The following is a 22,142-nucleotide window of genomic DNA, read 5'->3' on the forward strand; positions in this document are numbered from 1 at the left end:
TATTGGTGTATCGTTGATGCAATCTCTTTTCGAGCCTTTGATGATTCGAGTATGTTTAAAGATAAACAATTAAATTACGCCACCCTATGGCATGCCGGTGAGATTGAAATAGTTGATATTGGATTTAGTTGGCTCCGTCCTCTTTAATAACGAATCCATTCTCAGTTACAATCTCCTTTTCAATCTCAGCAGATTAATATGTCTGATTGAGAGGTTGGAAACTTCTTTTGAGATTTTTTAACTCTTGAATATAACGACATGTTTGGGATTAACTTTTGTTGCGTAAATCGGGCCAGTTACACATACGGTGTATGTTAGTCGTGCACGTAAACGAGATGCGTTCGTATCCGTAGACTTGGTAAGACGTATTCGCCTTCGTTGAACAAAAACATGATTAAATCGCCTCACATAGTTAAATATATATCTTATACGCAAAGTGAAAGCGTCAAAGATCTGAATCCCTTTGGGCTTACCCCCAAAATCAAGCTGACACGCCTTGATATATAGAGGATATTTCATGTGTCGAGTGAAATATCATGTTTCTCTCATCTCGTGACGGGGGGAAAGGAGATATTTTCTTGAGTGGCATATATATGAGAGAAACATGATATTTCACTCGACACATGAAATATCCAATTTATTATATATTTTTTTTTTGTAGTTTTCTATCGAAAAATTAAATGATGTCATTACAAATGTAAAACCTTGAAACGTAAATTCTCCCTACCTAACACACAGGGACGTTTCACCACCCCTTGTATTTGCGACTTAAAAAGTAGTTTCGTGTTTGCAATATCTTAAAAATATAAACAAAAGTATAAAAATATTTAGGGTCACGAACATTCTGTATCATACAAGGAGAGCGCTGTTTGAAGCGAAAGAATACACGCTGGTCAAGTAAGAAAACTGTTAAATGAGAAATTTACAGTTAATAAAGAAGCATTTTTGAGAAAATAACAAAAGGCAAGAAGTGATATTTGTGCCTTGTCAATGTGGAACTAACGTAAAAAGGACGTCAATAGTTTGTATACGGGCCCGACACTTACGATAAAGGGAGACAATTTAAGGGGAGGTAACCCTTGTATGATAATAGTTCTGACAAAGTGTCAAGTTCACTGCAGTGAAACATTAAGTGTTATGTTCACTGCAATGAATATATCACTCAGAAAACTCAGTCTTTCACACTGAAGTATATGATAAAACTGAAATACTGCTTAAAACAGCGTTAAACCCAACACACTCACTCACTCATAACTCTTGCTTGACAGTAAGAACGCCAGCGAGAGGCCGTGGTACCGTGAGAACGACACGGAAGCTCGCAACAAGAAGGCAAGGCTGGCGTACGAAGCGTTGATGACCGTCACTTTGAGGAAGCCGACGAGCCCAGAGTACAGACGTTTCTCGGAGGAGGTGAAAAGAAGAGCTGCTCAGATGTACAAGAACTTTACGTACGGGGAGGAGGAGGTAAGATCTGTCAATGAAGGGATGATGAGCGTGCATATGAACTTTGTCGCATAATTACAGCTCGATCTTCAAAAGATAAGGACCGACTCCATAGTCTAGTGGTAGAGCGTCCGCCCTGAGCGTTCATACTAAAAGACGTCAAAAGACGGTACTTGTTGTTACCCTACCTGGCCCTAAAGAGGTGAAAACAAGGACTGGTCGGCTCGGAGTCAGTATACTGTGTCTAAGTGGGGTATCAATGTTAAACTGCGGCATGGTATCTCAGTGGGCTAGCACTATAAATCGGTATCAGTCTGGACTAGTAAAAGCAGCCACACACACACGTACATGCACGTCGCTATATAAGTGCAATAGTCTTGGAGGCGACATTCAATCCCATTTCACCTCACCTCACCTCAAAAGATAAAACTTTCAAACACGTTATCAGTGTCTGACCTTGACATACACAACTAGGGGATACCTAATAGTTAATTTCAAGGATAGATGAGGGTCCTGTAAAGTATTGAAATAGTGAAGTGTACTATACTGTAAGATTTACACTAATTACAAGACCTCAATATTTCGTGTCAAGAATGTGGTACAGTGAAGTTTAATGTGCGCGCCTCTGGATGCAATATATATTTGTTCTGCGTCCATTCTAGACTTTTTATGGAAGCACATATCTGCGTCGTGTAAAAGACTGCGTTATAAATGTCGTCCACTTTTTTCAAGATTAGACTAAAGTTAGTTAAAGTTTCTTTACAACTTCAATACACTGGGAATCAATAACAGTAAAAGACAAGACGCCATATACCGACACAGTGCCGGGATTACACATTATAACCCTGATTATTGGAAGTCCAAACTCTTGTTAAAGCTGTAACATATTTTTTTCCATAAAACGAAATTAAACGGAACCGTTTGTTTTAGCAGTTGGGAACAAATGACTGTGGCGTGAGATTATTCCGAACCTGCGGTAGCTGCATGCGCCCCGTGTTTATTACTCATGGAAATGAGTTTTACGCTAAATCAAGCAGTACAGATACTCTTTGCTTCATCGTTCGATACACATTCCCCAGTGACGGGATTCATTAGTCGAAAAGGCGGGCGATTTAAGTGGCGGCTCTTTTAGACGACTATAATCGATCTTGTACGTTTCAGTACGTGACGTCTGCAATTTGCGTTGAAGGCTGTTTCCAATAATGAAAAGGTCTCTCACAACAGACTCCTAGCATTCACCCTTAGTCCTATCCCCGAAATTCAAACAAAACCGACATTCTCATCTTACCCTGCATCATCCATCCCCATCTCCATCATCAGCGGTGTCACGGGTGGCCCAGTCGTCTAAGGCGCCGCTATTCGCTGTGCAGAGTTGCGTCCCTTGGGTACGCCGGAAACCTATGATTGTGGGTTCGAATCCCGGTTCGCTACGATTATGTTTCTGGGTTTGTCAGCACCATACCCGTGCTCGTGGGTTTCATCAAAGTGGTAAACGTCTGAGACCTGAATCACCTCGGGCTTTCCTCCCATATTAATCTGACACGCCACGATATAACTAAAACTGTTAAAAACGGCGTTAAACCCAACTCACTAACTCGATCATGAGCCACCCCGTCACTACCTCACTATCCACACCTACCCACTACCTCGGCATTTTCATCTCACCCAACATCATCCATCCCCACCATACTGTCATCAACACAACTACCCCCGTTTATCCCCACCCAGCAAACCAAAACCGTCGTTACGACCATCAACTCACCGTCCTCACCACGTCCACACCACACCCTTTGTACCGACCCGTGAGACATCTGTCCCATGTTATGTTAAAGCCATTGCAGATTGACGTGTCACTGGTTTGCTTTTTTATTTGATCATGTTCATTGTTGGTTCGAGGTAAACGGGGGACACGGGTGGCCCATTCGTCTGAGGCACAACAATTCCCAATTCAGAGTTGCCTCCCTTATGCTTACCAGAATCCGATGATCGTTTGTTAGCGTCATAGCCGTGCTGTCGGGTTCCACCAAAGTGGTAAACGTCTGCGATCTGTATCTCTTCGGGTTCTTCTCCAAAATGTAGGTGCCATGATAGATATTAATAAATACTGTTCAAAATGGACTTAAACCTTCTTCACTCACTCACTCCAGGTAAACAGTTTCGTGGGGGCGTTCCATGATGCAGTGATACTGTACGCCCTGGCTCTCAACGAGACGCTGGAAGCTAACGGCTCCATCTCCGACGGTGCCGCCATCACACGTCGCATGTGGAACAGGACATTTGAAGGTAAGTCCCCATCTATATATGGCCGGCGGGGTAGCCTAGTGGTTAAAGCATTCGCTCGTCACGCCGAAGACCCGGGTTCGATTCCTGACATGGGTACAATGTGTGAAGCCCATTTGTGGTGTCCCCCGCCGTGATATTGCTGGAATATTGCCAACTCACTCACACTCACTCACCCTATCTATATATGGCCTACGGGGTAGCCTAGTGGTTAAAGCGTTCGCTCGTCAAGCTGAATTCTTGGGTTTGATTTCCCATATGGGTACAATGTGTGAATTTATCGTATACCCCGCCCTGGCATTGCTGGCGTAATGTTAAAAGCGGCGTAAAACCGTACTCAATCAGTCAATAACTATAATCATATATGAATTTTCCAGTAACCATTTATACTGATGAGCAAAAGTAACTATACCTCTCAGTTAATTTTATGACATGTTTAATTTCCAATAGAGATAATATACTTGCACTGGCGCAACGTATACACTCAAACAATAACTCCAAATGTTTTTTATTCCTTAAAATATAATTTGATTAAATTTTGTTATTTTTATTCGCCTAATACATCTGGAAAACCTCATCTGAAAAGACATCAATAAATGTGACTTTTTTTTCTACTTTGTGGCATAATAGGGGTCATGTGGTTACAGATTCATTTCTGACTCCACTCTCTATTGAACAAAGTAACAGTTATTTTTAGATAAAATGTACCAAGTCACAGATTACTTTTTACGAGCTGTTGCAGGAACGAGTAATGGTTAGAAAGATAATCAAATTTAACAAAAGTTCTTTCAGTTTTTCAATTACATTAAACACATACTTGGTATATTTTCTTTTGCCCATCAGTTCTTTTTGGTTTTTTGTTGGGATAGGATAGGTGCCCAGCAATCTATACTGGTCGTATAGGCGCCTTAATGGATCGGGTGGTTAGGCCCAGTGACATGGTTGATCGTTGATCGATCGCCGACGGCGTGGATGGTTATTGAAACTATTAGTCACCGGATGGACTGATCCAATCTCGATTATTTACACTTCAATAATGCAGCGTTCAACAAGTGTATACTTCAAGAAAGTTTGTTTGTTTGTTGTTTAACGCTACACTCACCAATATTACAGCTATATGACGGCGGTCTGTAACAAATCGAGTCTGGACCAGACAATCCAGTGATTGATATCATGAGCATCGCGATCTACGCAGTTGGGACAAGATGACATGCATCAACCAAGTCAGCGAATCAGACCACTCGATCCAGTTAGTCATCTTTAAACAGCAAGCATAGGTTGATGAAGGCCAATTCCACCCCGGATCTTCACGGGTTAGGTTGGTTGGTTGGTTTGTTGTTTAACGCCGCACTAAGCAATATTCCAGCTATATGACGGCGATCTGTAAATAATCGAGTCTGGACCAGACAATCCAGTGATTAATATCATGAGCAGCGATCCACGCAATTGGGATCGATGGCGATCGATGCATCAACCAAGTTAGCCAGCCTGACCACCCGATCCCGTTAGTCGCCTTTTACGACAAGCATAGTCGCCTTTTACGGCAGGCATGGGTTGCTGAAGACCTATTCTACCCTGGATCTTCACGGGTCACAATGAATTTGGAAGTGCGATAAAGGCTTGTTGTAAGAGGCGACTAACGGGATCAAGTGGTACGTATATTACGAAGTGAGATCAGAATGTTAAGCCACAATGTTGCTTTTCTAATACTATTAATTTTCAGTGAATTCATAGATTTACTTGGTCCCCGACCGCGTCATACCAAAAGACGTTGATGGTGCTTGTCAGGCGCTCGGCATTAAGGGGCTAAAACAAGGACTGGTCGGCTCGGAGTCAGTATACTGTGTCTGAGTGGGGTGTTCATGTTAAATTGCGGCATGGTATCTCATTGAGCTAGCGCTATAAATCGGCATCAGTCCGGACTAGTACAAGCAGCCACACACACACACACACACACACACACACGCATACACGTCGCTACTTTAGCCTTTCAGCATCATAAGTCAAACCGTCGTTGCCATTATATTGCTACACAGATGGTTATAAGTACTATTTTACGAACGCATCGATCAGTTGATTGTTAAACGTCTTTGATAAAATCCATTTGTTTGTTTCGTGTTTAACGCCGCAATCAGCAATATTCATGCTATAGATATAAATAATCGAGTCTGGACCAGACAATCCAGTGATTGACATTATGAGCATCGATCCACGCAATTGGGATACAATGACATGCATCAACCAAGTCAGCGAGCCTGACCACCCGATCCCGTTAGTCGCATCTTACGACAAGCACAGTCGCCTTTTACGGCAAGCATGGGTTGCTGAAGACCTATTCTACGCCGAAACTTCACCCGTCTCTTTGATAAAAGAATAGCTGAATGGCGTTATGCGAAAACTATGCTGCGTGAGTGAGTTGGGGGTTTAACGCCACTTTAAACAGGATTACCGTTATATCACGGCATGTCAGTTTAACGTGGGAGGAAAGCCCGGTCTCAGACGTTTACTAATTTACTGAGACCCACAAGCATAGGTATGGTGCTGACCAACCTAGACACATACTGTAGTCGGGGCGGACCGAGTTTCGAAAAACCGCGATGAAACTCCTCACACCGATTTACAGCGCAAAACGATGCTGACGAGTAACCATGATCTTGTTAGTTCGTCAACTGACAAGCGGCGTGATATACGTTACACTGTGTATATGATAAAACGCCAATACTTCTTCCTGGCGATTGTCTTCATCCTACTGTATACTAATTGTCCTATATATCTGACTGCAGGCATCACCGGCACTGTTAGCATTGACGCTAACGGAGATAGGAACGCTGACTACTCGCTGCTGGATCTCAACCCCGAGTCAGAGAAGTATGAGGTATGGCGGATGTACAGGATACGTCGATGTGTCATCTTGACTGTTATACAGATATATCGTACGTTGACAAACAGCGCGCTTGTCTCATCTGGTATCGTTTTATTCCACCGTTTCTATCCTGACTGGGTTATGGCGTATCTCCCATACTATAAGGGAACGGTCGTGGTCACAGACTACTCACAGGCATAGCTCCCATTCTGTAAGGTAGACTGGCAACAGTCGTAGTTCGCATTCTGTAAGGTAGATTGGCATCAGTCGTAGCTCCCATTCTGTAAGGTAGACTGGCAAAAGTCGCAGTTCGTATTCGTTAACACAGACTTACCACAGTCGCAGCTCCGATTCTGTAAGGTAGACTGGCAAAAGTCGCAGTTTGCATTCGTTAACACAGACTTACCACAGTCGCAGTTCCCATTCTGTAAGGTAGACTGGCAAAAGTCGCAGTTCGCATTCGTTAACACAGACTTACAACAGTCGTAGCTCCCATTCTGTAAGGTAAACTGGCAACAGTCGTAGATCGAATTCGTTAACACAGACTTACCACAGTCGTAGCTCCCATTCTGTAAGGTAGACTGGCAACAGTCGCTGTTCGCTTTCGTTAACACAGACTTACCACAGTCGTAGCTCCCATTCTGTAAGGTAGATTGGCCAAAGTCGCAGTTCGTATTCGTTAACACAGACTTACCATAGTCGTAGCTCCCATTCTGTAAGGAAGACTGGCAAGAGAATGATGATGATGATGATAAGGACAACGATGCTTTATTATCATTATTATAAACACATGCTAAAGTAGATGTCTGCTAATTATAACCGTGTTTAAATCTCGGGGCATAACGATAAGAGCTGGAATTTACGTCCATGATGTATACGACTGCCAATGAATGTCTAGACGCGTCTACCGCTGGGATCGTAATGAAGATATGCTGTTGCAGCTTACTGGTCGTGACGTCTTCGTTAAACCAGTTATCACAGTGTTAATGCCAGAACTGTCGAGGTGGCTCAACTCGAACGTATTTCTGGAATATAAGCGAAACATATACTGAACCGCAAAAGAAACGTCACCCCAAGTAAGATTGCATGAAAAGTTGTCATTTAAATATCTGGGCAATTTTTGTGTAAGTTTCTAAAATGTAACTTTACCTTGTCCTGAAAAATGAAATTTGATGATAAAAAAACAAAGCAGATGACAATAAAACCGATCGCCCAAACGCATCACGGCAACGGCCATGGTAACCCGATGCGCGAGAGTTCCGTGAAAATTGAAATGCACATGCGTTCCCCCATTTCTTGCCCAATGAATATCCACCCAGATCGGATAACATTCATTCGTTATTGAATTGCTTCCACCTGCCAAGATTGACAAGAAATCAGCGACACCAATGCCTAGGACGATTGCAAGCTGGACAAACCGCCCGGCAAGTAGCCAATGCATTTCAAGTCCACGTAAGGATCATATACAGCATCCAGCAACGGTACCAGACCACCAACACTACAGATGACCGACCACGTAGTGGAAGACCAAGGGTCACCACACGACGTCAGGATCATCAGATTGTGCGACAGTATCTTCAAGATCGCTTTGTAACTGAAACTGCTCGACAGACCATGGGAACACACCAGCGACACATTTGTGCGGACACCGTGCGTCGACGATTGACGAGCACACACCTCCATTGTCACAAGCCACACCGAGGACCCGTTCTGACACCACGTCATCGCCGGATATTCTTCAGTGGGCAACACAGCACCAGCATTGGCGCCATAGGCAGTGGAGAAGAGGCCTCTTCCCAGACGAGAGCCGTTACTATATCTCAACAGCAGAGAGAGTGTCTGGCAACGCCGTGGGACACTGTATTCGGATGCTTTTGTAGTTGAGTTTTCCGAGCATCATGGTGTGGAGTGGAATTGGTCTTGCACAGAGGGTCGGCCCTGTGGTCTTCCAGAACATCGGTCCAGGAAGAGGCAATGGTGTCACAGCAGCTCGGTACATTGATCAAGGCTTGAGACCACACGCCATACCTCATTTGGCACGTCGACGCAACCTCGAGTTTCAGCATGATAATGCCCGTGCCCACACTGCGAGAGCATCATGGTGTGGGGTGGAATTGGTCTTGCACAGATGGTCGGCTCTGTGGTCTTCCAGAATATCGATCCAGGAAGGGGCAATGGCGTCACAGCAGCTCGGTACATTGATCAAGGCTTGAGACCACACACCATACCTCATTTGGCACGTCGCCGCAACCACGAGTTTCAGAATAATAATGCCCGTGCCCGCACTGCGAGATGCTTCCTCCAGCAGAATGGTATTAGAACCATGCTGTCACCTGCACTCAGTCCCGATTTAAATCCCATTGAGCCCCTGTGGGACTAGATTCAAAGACGGCTGAATGACGTCTGACCAAGGACGACAACTGCAGCTAAACTGCGTCAGGCGTTCCTCAGAGTGTGGGCTCAAGTGCCTATGGCCTTCATCAACCGCCCCATATATTCCATGTATCGACGTTGCACGGCAGTCATCAATGCACATGGCGGACACACGAGATACTGACTTGTGATGCCATTTTCTCAGAGATTAGTGTTGTGTTTCATTTTAAGAACATTTGACAATTTAATTTCAACCTTGATAATCAGTTTTGCCAAGGCTCATCTTTTTAATATGTCTCAAAGTGTGTTTCCAGTGTTTGGACAAATTAGGTTTCTCATATATCTATCCATGGTGACGTTTCTTTTGTGGTTCAGTATATATGGTGGTGCACATATAAATATATGCAGGTGCAGGTGTGCAGGTGTGCACCTCGTAACGGTAGAGTTAGTGAGTGAGTGACTTAACACAGCTTTGAATAGTATGCTTGGGGGTCAGCTTGTCAAATTCATGTGGGAGAAAAGCCCGATGTAATGCAGGTCACAGACGTTTGCCTCTTTGGTGAAACTCACAAGCACGGGTATGGCGCTCACAAACCTAGAAACAGTCAGGGCTAACCGGCGCGCGCTCGCGTGCGTGCGTGCATGCATGTGTAATGTCGTGCGGCCGGGGATCGAACCTGTGACCTTCCTCCCTCCTGGCAGACACGCTGTCCACTAGACGGCGTCACCTTCTAAGGAAACAAACCCGAAGCCATCATGGCTTATTTCACAGTACTAACACGTATATCCTCGAGCTGGTGTCAATTAGTTATAGAAGTAAAGTCAGATAGAATATGTCATGTATGCAAACAAAGATACTTATAAGATTAATATCATGATTGCACTTTATCTGTTATGCTCATGACAATCTCAGGTATTTGTATAAACCCCCTAAATACTACTTATATCCAACATTACATAAATTAAACTTATTAATGTCTTCAAAAAATCAAGAAGCTGTTAAAAATCTTGCAACGTTTGTATATAATTCAATGTAACTTAGACAATCATTTTGGTGAACAATGTATATGAATGTACCAATGTATATATGCTGTTACTCTTTCAAGCAATGAGGGGGCACGGGTGGCCCAGTCGTCTAAGGCGCCGCGATTCGCTGTGCAGAGTTGCGTCCCTTGGGCACGCCAGAAACCTATGATTGTGGGCTCGAATCCCGGTTCGCCCCGATTATGTTTCTAGGTTTGTCAGCACCATACCCTTGCTGGTGGGTTTCTGAGACCTGCATCACTTCGGGCTCTCCTCCCACATTAGGCTGACACGCCGTGATATAACTGGAATACTGTTAAAAGCGGCGTTAAACCCAACTCGCTCACTCACTCACTCACTCACTCACTCAAGAATTGATGTAACTGTAGAATGGGCCAATGGCCTCCACTACTTTATGAATAAAGAAGATAGATATATAATTGAAAGAGTGGCGTTGAACAAATATAATAAAATTCTGAAACAAATTTTGCAATATTATATAATTATTTATTTTGGTGCAATTCAAAGATCTTTCGCTATGGAAATAAATAATTATTATATTATGACTGCAAAGTATATAAAAATCTTAATGTGATGTTTACGTTACAGGTAGTGGCTAATTACTATGGCAACCGACGACGCTATGAGCCTGTAGCTGGCAAGAGGGTGTACTGGGCGGGGGGACTGGACTCTCCCCCTGCCGACACCCCTGAATGCGGCTTTGACGGGTCGAAATGTCCCCCTGACGGTAAGATGTTCTTCTGTGAAATTAACAGATAAATTTATTTAAAGTTACCATGTCTTTGGTGTAAACGATCAGATTGGGTCCAGCTTGTCGTCAAAAAAAAACCAAAAAACAATTTATTTGGTCGGGAAATCAGGCTCGATTGATAGCATATCATCGTACCCGGCGGGGTTGGACGTGTTCATGATATCAATCACTGGATTGTGTGGTCGACTCGATTATATACAGACCGCCATCATGTTGGAATATTGCTGAGAGAGGCGTCAAAAAGACAACAAACAAAATTTTAATAAATACACTCATGAATTGCCGGGCGATGATGTTGTGCGAAACATGGACGTAAATATTCCAAAACATACAGTAACATTTATACATGTTCATCTGGGAAGACAATCCAAATTACGAACCACACCCGTGAACATCCAGGGTAGAATAGGTCTTCAGCAACCCATGCTTGCCTTAAAAGGCGACTATGCTTGTCGTAAGAGGCAACTAACGGGATCGGGTGATCAGGCTCGCTGACGTGGTTGATGCATGTCATCGTATCCCAATTGCGTGGATCGATGCTCATAATGTCAATCACTAGATTGTTTGGTCCAGACTCGATTACATACAGACCGCCGTCCTGTTGTTGGACTATTGCTGAATAAGGCGTCAAACAAACAATCAATTACACATTGCTTTTTGCGTCATTCCATTGGTGCGATTGCGGGACAAGACAGACCCCAAGGAATGCAAGGGTTTCGTAAGAGAAATGAGGATCAGGTGGACACTATGCCTGACCTTGTAGATTGGGGTATCAACCACTAGTGTACCTCGCCCATATAACTGAATTTAAAACTTTTCGAGATAAAGCCTGAATATTGCCAAATACGACATAAAACAACATTCACTCACTATATATGTTTCATCATGTCAGTTGCGTTAGTATACTGACCCCGTAGTGCCGACCGCCAGGCAGGGAAACAACAAGCACCATCCTCCAAAGTCATTTGGTATGACTCGGCCGGGGATCGAACCGCTGACCGTCTGATCTTTGGCCACACGCGCTATTCACAAGGTCACGTGGGCGATAGTTGAGTTAGAAAATGCGAAATGATATATTCATGTCTTACCGTCATTATACAAAACAACGTTGAGATAATTAGAACATGGGCCAAGGGAAGATTACTGGCAAGCGTTGTCATCTGTTACAGAACCCTTCCCAGAATATGGTATCGTCATCATTGTACTCGGCTCCGTCCTCCTCGTGGTCCTCATCGTCACATTCTTTGTGTACAGGTGAGTAAAGGGAGATCACTCTATCCAAGGGAGATAACTAGGAAGAATCCTATTCCAATTCAATACACAGTTACCGAAAGACTGCAAACCTAAGGTCCAAAATCCCATTCTTTGTGTACAGGTGAGTCAAGGGAGATCACTCTATCCGAGGGAGATAACTAAGAAGAATCCTATTCAAATTCCATACAGTTACCGAAACACTGCAAACCTTAGGTCCAAAACCCCGTTTACATCACTATCGATTGACGATTTCGATACATTACTGTACATCTAAGCTGGTTTAACGAAGCGGAAGAATTCTCCCTCTGCAACATGTTCTGAACTATGCCTCTGTAGCCAGGTGCACTTTGCCTGTTACCCAACTGCATCATCCATTCACTGTCATCCATATTTTAGAACAAGTGACAGTGATGCAGTGTATCAGAATCGTCTCGTATTTAAATTGAAACATTATGAAGTATGAAGGATCTCGCTTGTCAGTTAAGCATGCGTGTGTCGTGGGTAAGCTGACGGATCGGGTGGTGGAGTCACAGATTTGACCCTGATTCTAACTACCACAGCAGTGCGCTCTTTTTCATTTCGGTTGGAAGGTCCACGATCTCAATTAGGATCACTTCTTCCCTTCAACCCACATTAAGCTGACACGCCTCGATGTGAAGAGGTGCCAATCCTTTACTGACTCCCTATGGGTATTCAGAGTTTCAGGATTGACAAAGCGATATCTAATACGTGCATTTTGAGAGTGGATATGTGTTGTACAATATATGTGTGTGTGTGGTAATATACGCGTGTGTGTGTGTGTGTGTGTGTGTGTGTGTGTGTGTGTGTGTGTGTGTGTGTGTGTGAGATATACGGGTGTGTGTGTGAGGTAATATACGTGTGTGTGTGTGTGTGTGTGTGTGAGAGAGAGGGGTAATATACGTGTGTGTGTGAGAGGTAATATACGTGTGTGTGTGTGTGTATCTGTGTGAGAGAGAGAGGTAATATAGGTGTGTGTGTGTGAGAGAGAGAGAGGTAATATGTGTGTGTGTGTGTGTGTGTGTGTGAGAGGTAATATACGGGTGTGTGTGTGTGTGTGAGAGAGAGAGGTAATATACGGGTTTGTGAGGTAATATGCATGTGTGTGTGTGTGGATATATACGTGTGTGTGTGTGTGTGGATAACGTGTGTGTGTGGTAATATACGGGTGTGGATATATGCGTGTGTGGGGGACAATGTACGCATGTGTGTGGATATGTACGTGTGTGTGAAGTAGTATACGGGTTTGTGGTAGTATAGGGTTTCTGTGTGTGGTAATATACAGGTGTGTGTGGATATATACATGTGTGTGAGGAAATATACAGGTGTGTTTGGATATATACGGGTTTGTTTGTCATAATATACAGTGTATGTGGTAATATAGGGGTGTGTGTGTGGTAATATACGTGTGTATGTGGTAATATAGGGGTGTGTGTGGATATATACATGTGTGTGAGGAAATATACGTGTGTGTGTTGATATATACGGGTTTTGTGTGTGATAATATACAGTGTGTGGTAATATAGGGGTGTGTGTGTGATAATATACGTGTGTGTGTGGTCATATACGTGTGTGTGTGTGTGTGTGTGTGTGTGTGTGTGTGTGTGTGTGTGTGTGTGTGTACATGTGTGTGTGTGTGTGCTAATGCACGTGCGTGTGCTAATATACCGGTTTGTGTGACAGGCATATCCGACTGGAGGCGGAACTAGCGGAGATGAACTGGAGAGTGAGGTGGGATGACATCATGTTCGGAGCTCCGGAGAAGAACCGGAAGTTGGAGAGACAGGGAAGTCGGTATAGCCTCAACAGGGTGAGCTGACCTTGACATTCAGACACTTGACGTCATTACGCACAATCGCGGGGCCACAAACTGATCGTAACTCCCACACTCTAACACAAACTTACAACAGGATTAGGATGAATTTGTGGAAAGGCAAACACGACTACTGTATTCAAGACTGCAGCCATACACTCATGATTCATCATGACTTTGGAATACATTTTCAAAATTAAATACCCCGTGCTGCTCGTTCGACGAAATTTCTTTCAAATACGATTACATTTGCAGATAACATGACTGCTCTTTTGCTTCTGACCCGTGTAGATCCGGGGTACAATTGGTCTTCAGAAACCCATGCTTGCCGTAAAAGGCGACTGTGCTTGTCATAAGAGGCGACTAACGGGATTGGGTGATCAGGCTCGCTGACTTGGTTGATGCATGTCATCGTATCCCAAAGTCGTGGATCGATGCTCATGATGTCAATCACTGGATTGTCTGGTCCAGACTCGATTTTTTATTTTTACAGACTGCCGTCATATAGCTGGAATATTGCTGAGTGCGGCCTTAAACAAAAGAACATTGCATCTTTGGCTTCTCATCTTTCACAACCATACTAGCTATGCCTCGGAACTAAACGATTGTAACAATAACACACATTGTATCGCATTCTCCACACGTCTCATCGTGGTTCCTACAATCCACTTCCGTCCTGTTGCAGAGGTATTCCTACGTCAGTGACTGTTCCAGGGATACAATAGCAGTACAGCTGGGGGATGTCAACAGACAGCTGTTTACAAAGACCGGATACTTTAGGGTACGTCAATAAACAAATGTTTACATAGATCGGATATTTTTATGTAAGTCACAGACAATGGTTTACAAAGACCGGATACTTTAGGGTATGTCAATAGACAACTGTTTACATAGATCGGATATTTTTATGTAAGTCACAGACAATGGTTTACAAAGACCGGATACTTTAGGGTATGTCAACAGACAACTGTTTACACAGACCGGATATTTTCATGTTCTTCAAAGACAACTGTTTAGAAAAACTGGACACTTTAAGGTATATAAACAGACAACTGTTTACACAGCCCGGATACTTTAGGGTACGCCAATATACAACTGTTTACATAGATCGGATATTTTAATGTTCTTCACAGTCAACTGTTTAGAAAGACCTTACACTTTAAGGTATGTCAACAGACAACTGTTTACAAAGCCGAGATTCTTTAATGTTCGTCACAGAAAACTGTTTAGAAAGACCGGACACTTTAAGGTATGTCAACAGACAACTGTTTAGAAAGACCGTATACTTTTAGGTACCTAAAGAGACAACTATTTGCGGAGCCCGTAATTCCGTAATAGGATATCCCTAGATCTCTGTTTAGCGGTAGTGAGCACTAAGATCTTATCTTAAAGTGATTGCAAATACCATGAGTTATGTAGAAGTAGATTCACAGTTGGTGTATGTCACTTATGTATTTTGACGGACGAGCCAATCTGGTCTGTGCTTTAATGCTATGACACATTTCATATCAGGTTGAAATCGTACTCTTATTTTCCCGTGAAGATTCCGGGGTAGCGTTGGTCTTCAGGAACCCAGCCTTGTCGTAAGAGGTGACTAACGGGGTCGGGTGGTCAGGCTCGCTGACTTGGTTGATGCATTTCATCCTATCCCAATTGTGCTGATCGATGCGCATGATGTCAATCACTGGATTGTCTGGTCCAGACTCGATTATTTATGACTGCCGTCATATAGCTGGAGTACTGCGGCGTTTAACAACAAACAAACAAGAAAACAGACAAATCGTACTGTTTATGACAATAAAGCATATCTGCATGAATATGATTTCAAAATATTAGCGAAAACATATAGTGTGTTTCTGCAATGTTTTTTTTTTTTTAACTAAGACCTGCATTCTGAGTGAGTGTTATAAAATAATCCTTTGAATGATATCCCGGTACCTGACGTACAATATGTTTGAGTGAATGAGTTGGTTTAAACCATTGAATGAACAAATTCATTGTTGGTATTTTCAGGGAGCGATTATAGCTATCAAGACCATAGCTAGACAACACATTACCATTCATAAACCCCTGCTGCTGGAGGTGAAGAAGGTAAGCTACAGAGAGTGAGTGAGTGAGTGAGTATTGTTTTATGCCGCTTTTAGCAATATTCCAGCAATATTACGGCGGGGGACACTAGAAATGAGCTTCACACATTGTACCCATGGGCAAACACGACAATGTCACAGTTTGCAGTAGCAGAAGCAGTAGTAGTATTATCAGTTGCAGATTTGAAATTATTAATAGTAGAAGAAGTCGGAGTAGTAGTAGTAGTAGTTGTAGCAGTAGCGCAGCAGCAGTAGCAGCAATACTACCACCACTACTACTTCTACTAGAATCATGTCAATAGATCCCAACACCCTCGCTCTTCCCTCAATCGCTTATATTTACCAATCATAATTGGGGGCAGTGGTTTAGAGACTAATGTGATTGACAAGATTGAGGGAAAACATGCAGACCTCGCTTTCTAAATGTCACGCTTGCATCCCAAGTACCAAGTTGTCCGACTTCAGCAACCGATGCTGGGCGTAAAAGGTGACTATGCTTGTCGTAAGAGGCGACTGACGGGATCGGATGCTCAGACTCGAAGACTTGGTTAATATATGTCATCGTATCCCATTTGCATATATCGATGCTCACGATGTCAATCACTGGATTGTCAAGTCCAGACACGATTATTTACAGACCGTCGCCCTATAGCTAGAATATTGTTGAGTGCAGCGTTAAACAACAAACAAACAAAAGTAAATCACGTATGAGGTGTACTTGTCAATATGTCACGGCTTCAGTTGACTCACAAGACACAATGGTATTCCACATTTCCTTTTCAGATCAAGGACTTGCAGAACGACCACCTCGTGAGGTTTATAGGCGCCTGTATCGACCCTCCGCACCAGTGCATCCTCACAGAGTACTGCCCTAAAGGAAGCCTGCAGGTGTGTCCGGTCGCCCATGAACTCGTCACGCTTCCATAGTTTGGACCAGTTGTCCGGAATCGCCGGACAATCCTGTCTGAATGTCTATATTATCTATCCAATATTTCTCCGAAGCCATGTTTCGTTACAGTGGGTATGTTTGTTATCCAAATAAGGACATTGGGAGCTTTTCTGTCCGTTCTAACGAGGATTTACTTTGAGTTAATAACACCCTTGTCAAAGATGATGTTTACTTCAGTAAAATGGGTATTAATTCTACAATTGAGGTACTGGAAGAAACAATCCCCAGTTCCAATGTTAGAAAGGACATGTTCTGTTAATTTTTAAGTTATATTTTACGTTTCTGAATATTGACAAGCAGTTGAAATCCATGACGCTGCAATGCAGCAGATCAAACCTGATTAATGCACATGTTATGGGGCAAGTTTAACACTGCAGTAACAGTACATCTGCCGCGGGCGCGATCTGAGGCGCCACAGCTCACTGTGCAGAGTTACGTCCCTTACTCTTTCACTCACTATGAAAACAGTTATTGTCTTAAGGGCGTCCTTGGCAACTCACTGTGCGGAGTTATGTCCCTTACTCTTTCATTCACTATGAAAACAGTTATTGTCTTCAGGGCGTCCTTGACAACTCACTGTGCGGAGTTACGTCCCTTACTCCTTCACTCACTATGAAAACAGTTATTGCCTTCAGTATCTCATTGACAACCCACTGTGCGGAGTTACGTCCCTTACTCTTTCACTCACTATGAAAACAGTTATTGTCTTCAGTATGTCCTTGGCAACCCACTGTGCGGAGTTACGTCCCTTACTCTTTCACTCACTATGAAAACAGTTATTGTCTTCAGTATGTCCTTGGCAACCCACTGTGCGGAGTTACGTCCCTTACTTTTTCACTCACTATGAAAACAGTAATTGTCTTCAGTATGTCCTTGACAACCCACTGTGCGGAGTTACGTCCCTTACTCTTTCACTCACTATGAAAACAGTTATTGCCTTAAGGGCGTCATTGACAACTCACTGTGCGGAGTTACGTCCCTTATTCTTTCACTCACTATGAAAACAGTTATTGCCATCAGGGCGTCCTTGACAACTCACCGTGAAGGGTTGTGTCCCTTACTCATTCATCCACTTACAATCACGTTAATGAACACAATAACTACCTACAGGATGTCCTGGAGAATGAGCAGATCAAGCTAGACTGGATGTTCCGCTACTCTATAATGCAGGACATCGTTAGGGTAAGTGTAATAAAAATAATAATAATAAAAATAATAAAAATAAAATGATCAATGCAAAATTCTTTGGAATAGCCCCGTAGACAGCCTATCAAGCCTGATAGTACCAGGATCACCCAAACCCTCTTTGCTGCATTTTTTATTGAATCTGTTTCCCTTATGAGATAACTATACATTATGTGGTTTTATGTCGAGCATTCTACTTACATATTGCCTCATAAATTTAGTCGGAAGTTACAAATGATAAAAATCTCCGAGCAGCTGTTGTCTGTTTTAACACACTGTGATTCTCTGATGACACTCACCATTTGTTACTAGGGCATGGCCTACTTGCACAGTACAGATGTCCATTGCCATGGCAACCTGAAGAGCACCAACTGTGTGGTGGACAGCAGGTTCGTGGTGAAGATCACAGACTTCGGCCTCCACTACTTCCGGGAGACCGATGACGACATGGCGGAGGATACGTACGCCTACTACAGAAGTGAGAACATACACGTGGATCTCACGTGTAGCATCGTGTAGTCACCGTCAACACAGAATCTGTCCTAAGTAATATCTGCTTGCCATGCGAGGCGACATGTCTGAACACTGGATTGTTTGATCCAGACATCGATTACATTGTTTTACAAAAGCGCCGTCACATAGATGAAATATTGCGGCGTTAAACAGCCATCAAACAAACAAACCTAAAACACATGTGTCTTCTGAATGTTTCTCTATTGATGTCACCACTCGAAATCAAAATGGTTTTCCAACCTTGATAAGTATGAGAGATCTAGATCTGTGCCAAAATTCACTATGCTGCGTGCTACTTTCACAATTAAATGTTTCTCTTTCTTGTATGCAAGATTCCCAACTTCCCTGTTATCACCATCGAGTTCAATGACCCCCCTGAAACATGTGTCCAGATGTGGATTGTATTGGATTGCATTGGATTATTGTAGATTGTTTTGTATTGTACAATCTGTGTCATTCAGTACGATGTTCTTAAAAAGTATAGTCATACTCATTCTTAGAATGCCCTATATCCTAAGACACATATAACTTGGGGTTGACAATATTTATGAGCAGGGGTGTATAACAATATGATGGTGTGATTCCAGGAATTGATAATAAAAAAAATTCAAAGTGTTATTTTCATGCTCCCCATGGTGTATTGTGTGAAGCCAATTTTTTCATTGACGCAACTGGAATAAATGCTAATATCGGCGCCAATAACCACCAGTTCAGTAATGAAACTTCAGAAACAGAACAGGATTAACTCAGGATAACATAATTCTAAAGTGCTGGACAATGGAGTAAACCTGGTACCATCCATTGCAGGTAAACTGTGGTCGGCGCCGGAGTTACTGCGCATGAACAGTCGGCCACCAGAGGGCACCACCAAAGGTGACGTGTACAGTTTCGCCATCATCTGTCAAGAGATTGTCTACAGGAACGGGGTCTTCTACCTACATAACCTGGATGTAGGACCGCAGGGTAGGTGTAGATTCTCTGTGTTTCTTGCATCTATGGTGTATTCAGTGTGTATCCTGTGTGTATTCAGGGTGTATCCATGGTGTATCCAGTGTGTATCCGGTGTGTATAAAGGGTGTAACTATGGTGTATCCAGTGTGTACCCTGTGTGTATTCAGGGTGTATCCTGTGTGCACATCCTGTATCATGTGTGTATCTGGTGTGTACTAAGGGTGTAACTATGATGTATCCTGTATCATGTGCAGCGGGTGTGAATCTTGTTTCCAGCTCGGATGTATTTCGCGTCAATCACGTGGATCATGTGCGCGTCGGATGGTCATCAGCCTTGTGAAGGCCGCGTGAATATCGCGGGGATACCGCGTTTACACTGCGTTACGTTTTCGTTAATATCGCACACGGATCATTTCATAAATGCCACGAGATTCATTACTTTTACATGGTCGGTCATATATTGATGTAACTTGAATACACGCTACATGCTTTCAACTATTAACACCAGTTTAGGTTCCGATGTTTTTAACATTCTCCGTTTATTAGCCGTTCCAAATATTCTCCTGGCCGCGTCATGCCAAAAAATGTTAAACGATGTTGTTACCCTGCCTGACAGTCGGCATTACAGGATAAAACAAGGAATGGTCGGCTCGGAGCCAGTATTTGCCTGAGTACAACATTTGTTTTTACACTGCGGCTTAGTATCTCAGTGGACTAGCTCCTGTAAAGCCCATATACACAAGAATCAGACACACATACACTTATGCACGTCACTAAATAGATGAAATAATCCCGAACGCGTCGTTAAACCCAATTTTACACATCTCACCGTTGAAACAGTTATGTAGTCAAGCAGTCGCTGATTTGTATCCACGCTTGCTTGCCTTGCCTTTGCATGTGTTTGTGACGTTGCCACCGATGGGGCATGGTACGCTAACTTCTTCGCTTTACTTATTCTGAACTCAAGACTTTTCTCTGACATGTTATGAAAGGTTCAACCAGGTGCGTGTGTGACACAACATACTCCGATTACAAGTGTCACATTCCTACTGTCCATGATCTGTGTGAACACTATATTTGCAGAAGTCATTGAGAAGTTAAAAAGCGGTCTTAGGCCGTACTTCCGGCCGACAATCGAGGAGTTTGACTGCCCCTGTGACGAGCTTGCTGAAGTCATCAAACGGTGCTGGGCAGAGGATCCGGCCGAGAGACCCGACTTCCAGTCTCTTAAGACTATCATTAGGAAGCTAAACAAGTAAGTGCTGCAGATGGCCAGCTTGTATTATACAGGCAGAATATAAACCTGAACAGACTATGACGTGTAATAAATGTCCCATCATGGCATGGGACACGGAGATGACGGACAGTCAGATATTGACGTTTTACTTGATAGTTGAAACGGTGTATATGTTAAAGTCAGTGTGTGCAATCAGACAGTGTGTAAAATGACTGAAATTTTGATTTGGGCAATAAATTATTTACAAAACACCAAAATATTTCAATGATTTTTACAAATTGACTGAAAAATATGTCAATTTATTGGGTTATAATAAGTTACGAATTCCAAACATTTCAATTTTTAATTTCATCACCAGGTGACTGAAAATGATATTTGATTGGCTGTTTACTTGGAGAGTGACAAGGGCGACATCCTTGACAACCTGCTGTCCCGGATGGGTCGATGTATGATTGGATGTAACATATTTGATTGGCTGTTACCAGGGAGGGTGACAAGGGCGACATCCTTGACAACCTGCTGTCCCGCAGGGTCGATGTACATGTATGGTTGGATGTAACATGATATGTGATTGGCTGTTACCAGGGAGGGTGACAAGGGCGACATCCTTGACAACCTGCTGTCCCGCAGGGTCGATGTACATGTATGATTGGATGTAACATGATATGTGATTGGCTGTTACCAGGGAGGGTGACAAGGGCGACATCCTTGACAACTTGCTGTCCCGCAGGGTCGATGTACATGTATGATTGGATGTAACATGATATGTGATTGGCTGTTACCAGGGAGGGTGACAAGGGCGACATCCTTGACAACCTGCTGTCCCGGATGGAGCAGTACGCCAACAACCTGGAGGCGCTGGTTGAGGAGAGGACATCGGACTACCTGGAACAGAAGAAGCGGGCGGAGGATCTACTGTACATGATGTTGCCGAGGTGAGCCGGAGACCACTGTGGGTCTCTGTTTTACTCATTGCAGTGTGAGGCGGACACGGTTGTGTCCTGGAGGGTCTCTGTTACTCAGTGCTGGTTGAAAAGAAGACGGTTGTGTTCTTCACGGTCTCTGTTACTCAGTGCGGGGTGAGAAGGAGACAGTTGTGTTCTGGTGGGTCTTTGTTACTCAGTGCTGGGTGAGACGGAGACGGTTGTGTCTTGGTGGGTCTCTGTTACTCAGTGCGGGGTCAGACGGAGACGGTTGTGTCTTGGTGGGTCTCTGTTACTCAGTGCTGGGTGATACAGAGACGGTTTCGTCGTGGTGGGTCTCTGTTACTCAGTGCTGGTTGAGACGGAGATAGTTGTGTCCTGGAGGGTCTCTGTTACTCAGTGCTGGTGGAGACAGAGACAGTTGTGTCCTGGTGGGTCTCTGTTACTCAGTGCTGGTT

At 43.5% G+C, this 22,142-nt stretch overlaps 1 protein-coding gene across 1 annotated transcript in view; it reads left to right on the plus strand.

Moving 5' to 3' along the window:
• LOC139444473 (atrial natriuretic peptide receptor 1-like) overlaps positions 1–22,142 on the plus strand; it is a 37,449-nt gene that overhangs the window by 8,607 nt on the left and 6,700 nt on the right. The window contains exons 2-15 of the mRNA XM_071225431.1: positions 1,269–1,464; positions 3,591–3,726; positions 6,507–6,598; positions 10,592–10,730; positions 11,924–12,008; positions 13,710–13,836; positions 14,525–14,620; positions 15,853–15,930; positions 16,710–16,814; positions 17,986–18,057; positions 18,373–18,538; positions 19,381–19,536; positions 20,608–20,779; positions 21,547–21,696. Of these exons, the coding sequence (XP_071081532.1) occupies positions 1,269–1,464; positions 3,591–3,726; positions 6,507–6,598; positions 10,592–10,730; positions 11,924–12,008; positions 13,710–13,836; positions 14,525–14,620; positions 15,853–15,930; positions 16,710–16,814; positions 17,986–18,057; positions 18,373–18,538; positions 19,381–19,536; positions 20,608–20,779; positions 21,547–21,696 (1,770 nt within the window). The remainder of the gene's footprint in view (positions 1–1,268; positions 1,465–3,590; positions 3,727–6,506; positions 6,599–10,591; positions 10,731–11,923; positions 12,009–13,709; positions 13,837–14,524; positions 14,621–15,852; positions 15,931–16,709; positions 16,815–17,985; positions 18,058–18,372; positions 18,539–19,380; positions 19,537–20,607; positions 20,780–21,546; positions 21,697–22,142) is intronic.

Source organism: Haliotis cracherodii, unplaced genomic scaffold, assembly GCF_022045235.1.
Source record: "Haliotis cracherodii isolate W230 unplaced genomic scaffold, xgHalCrac1.p SCAF_54, whole genome shotgun sequence".
NCBI lineage: Eukaryota > Metazoa > Mollusca > Gastropoda > Lepetellida > Haliotidae > Haliotis > Haliotis cracherodii.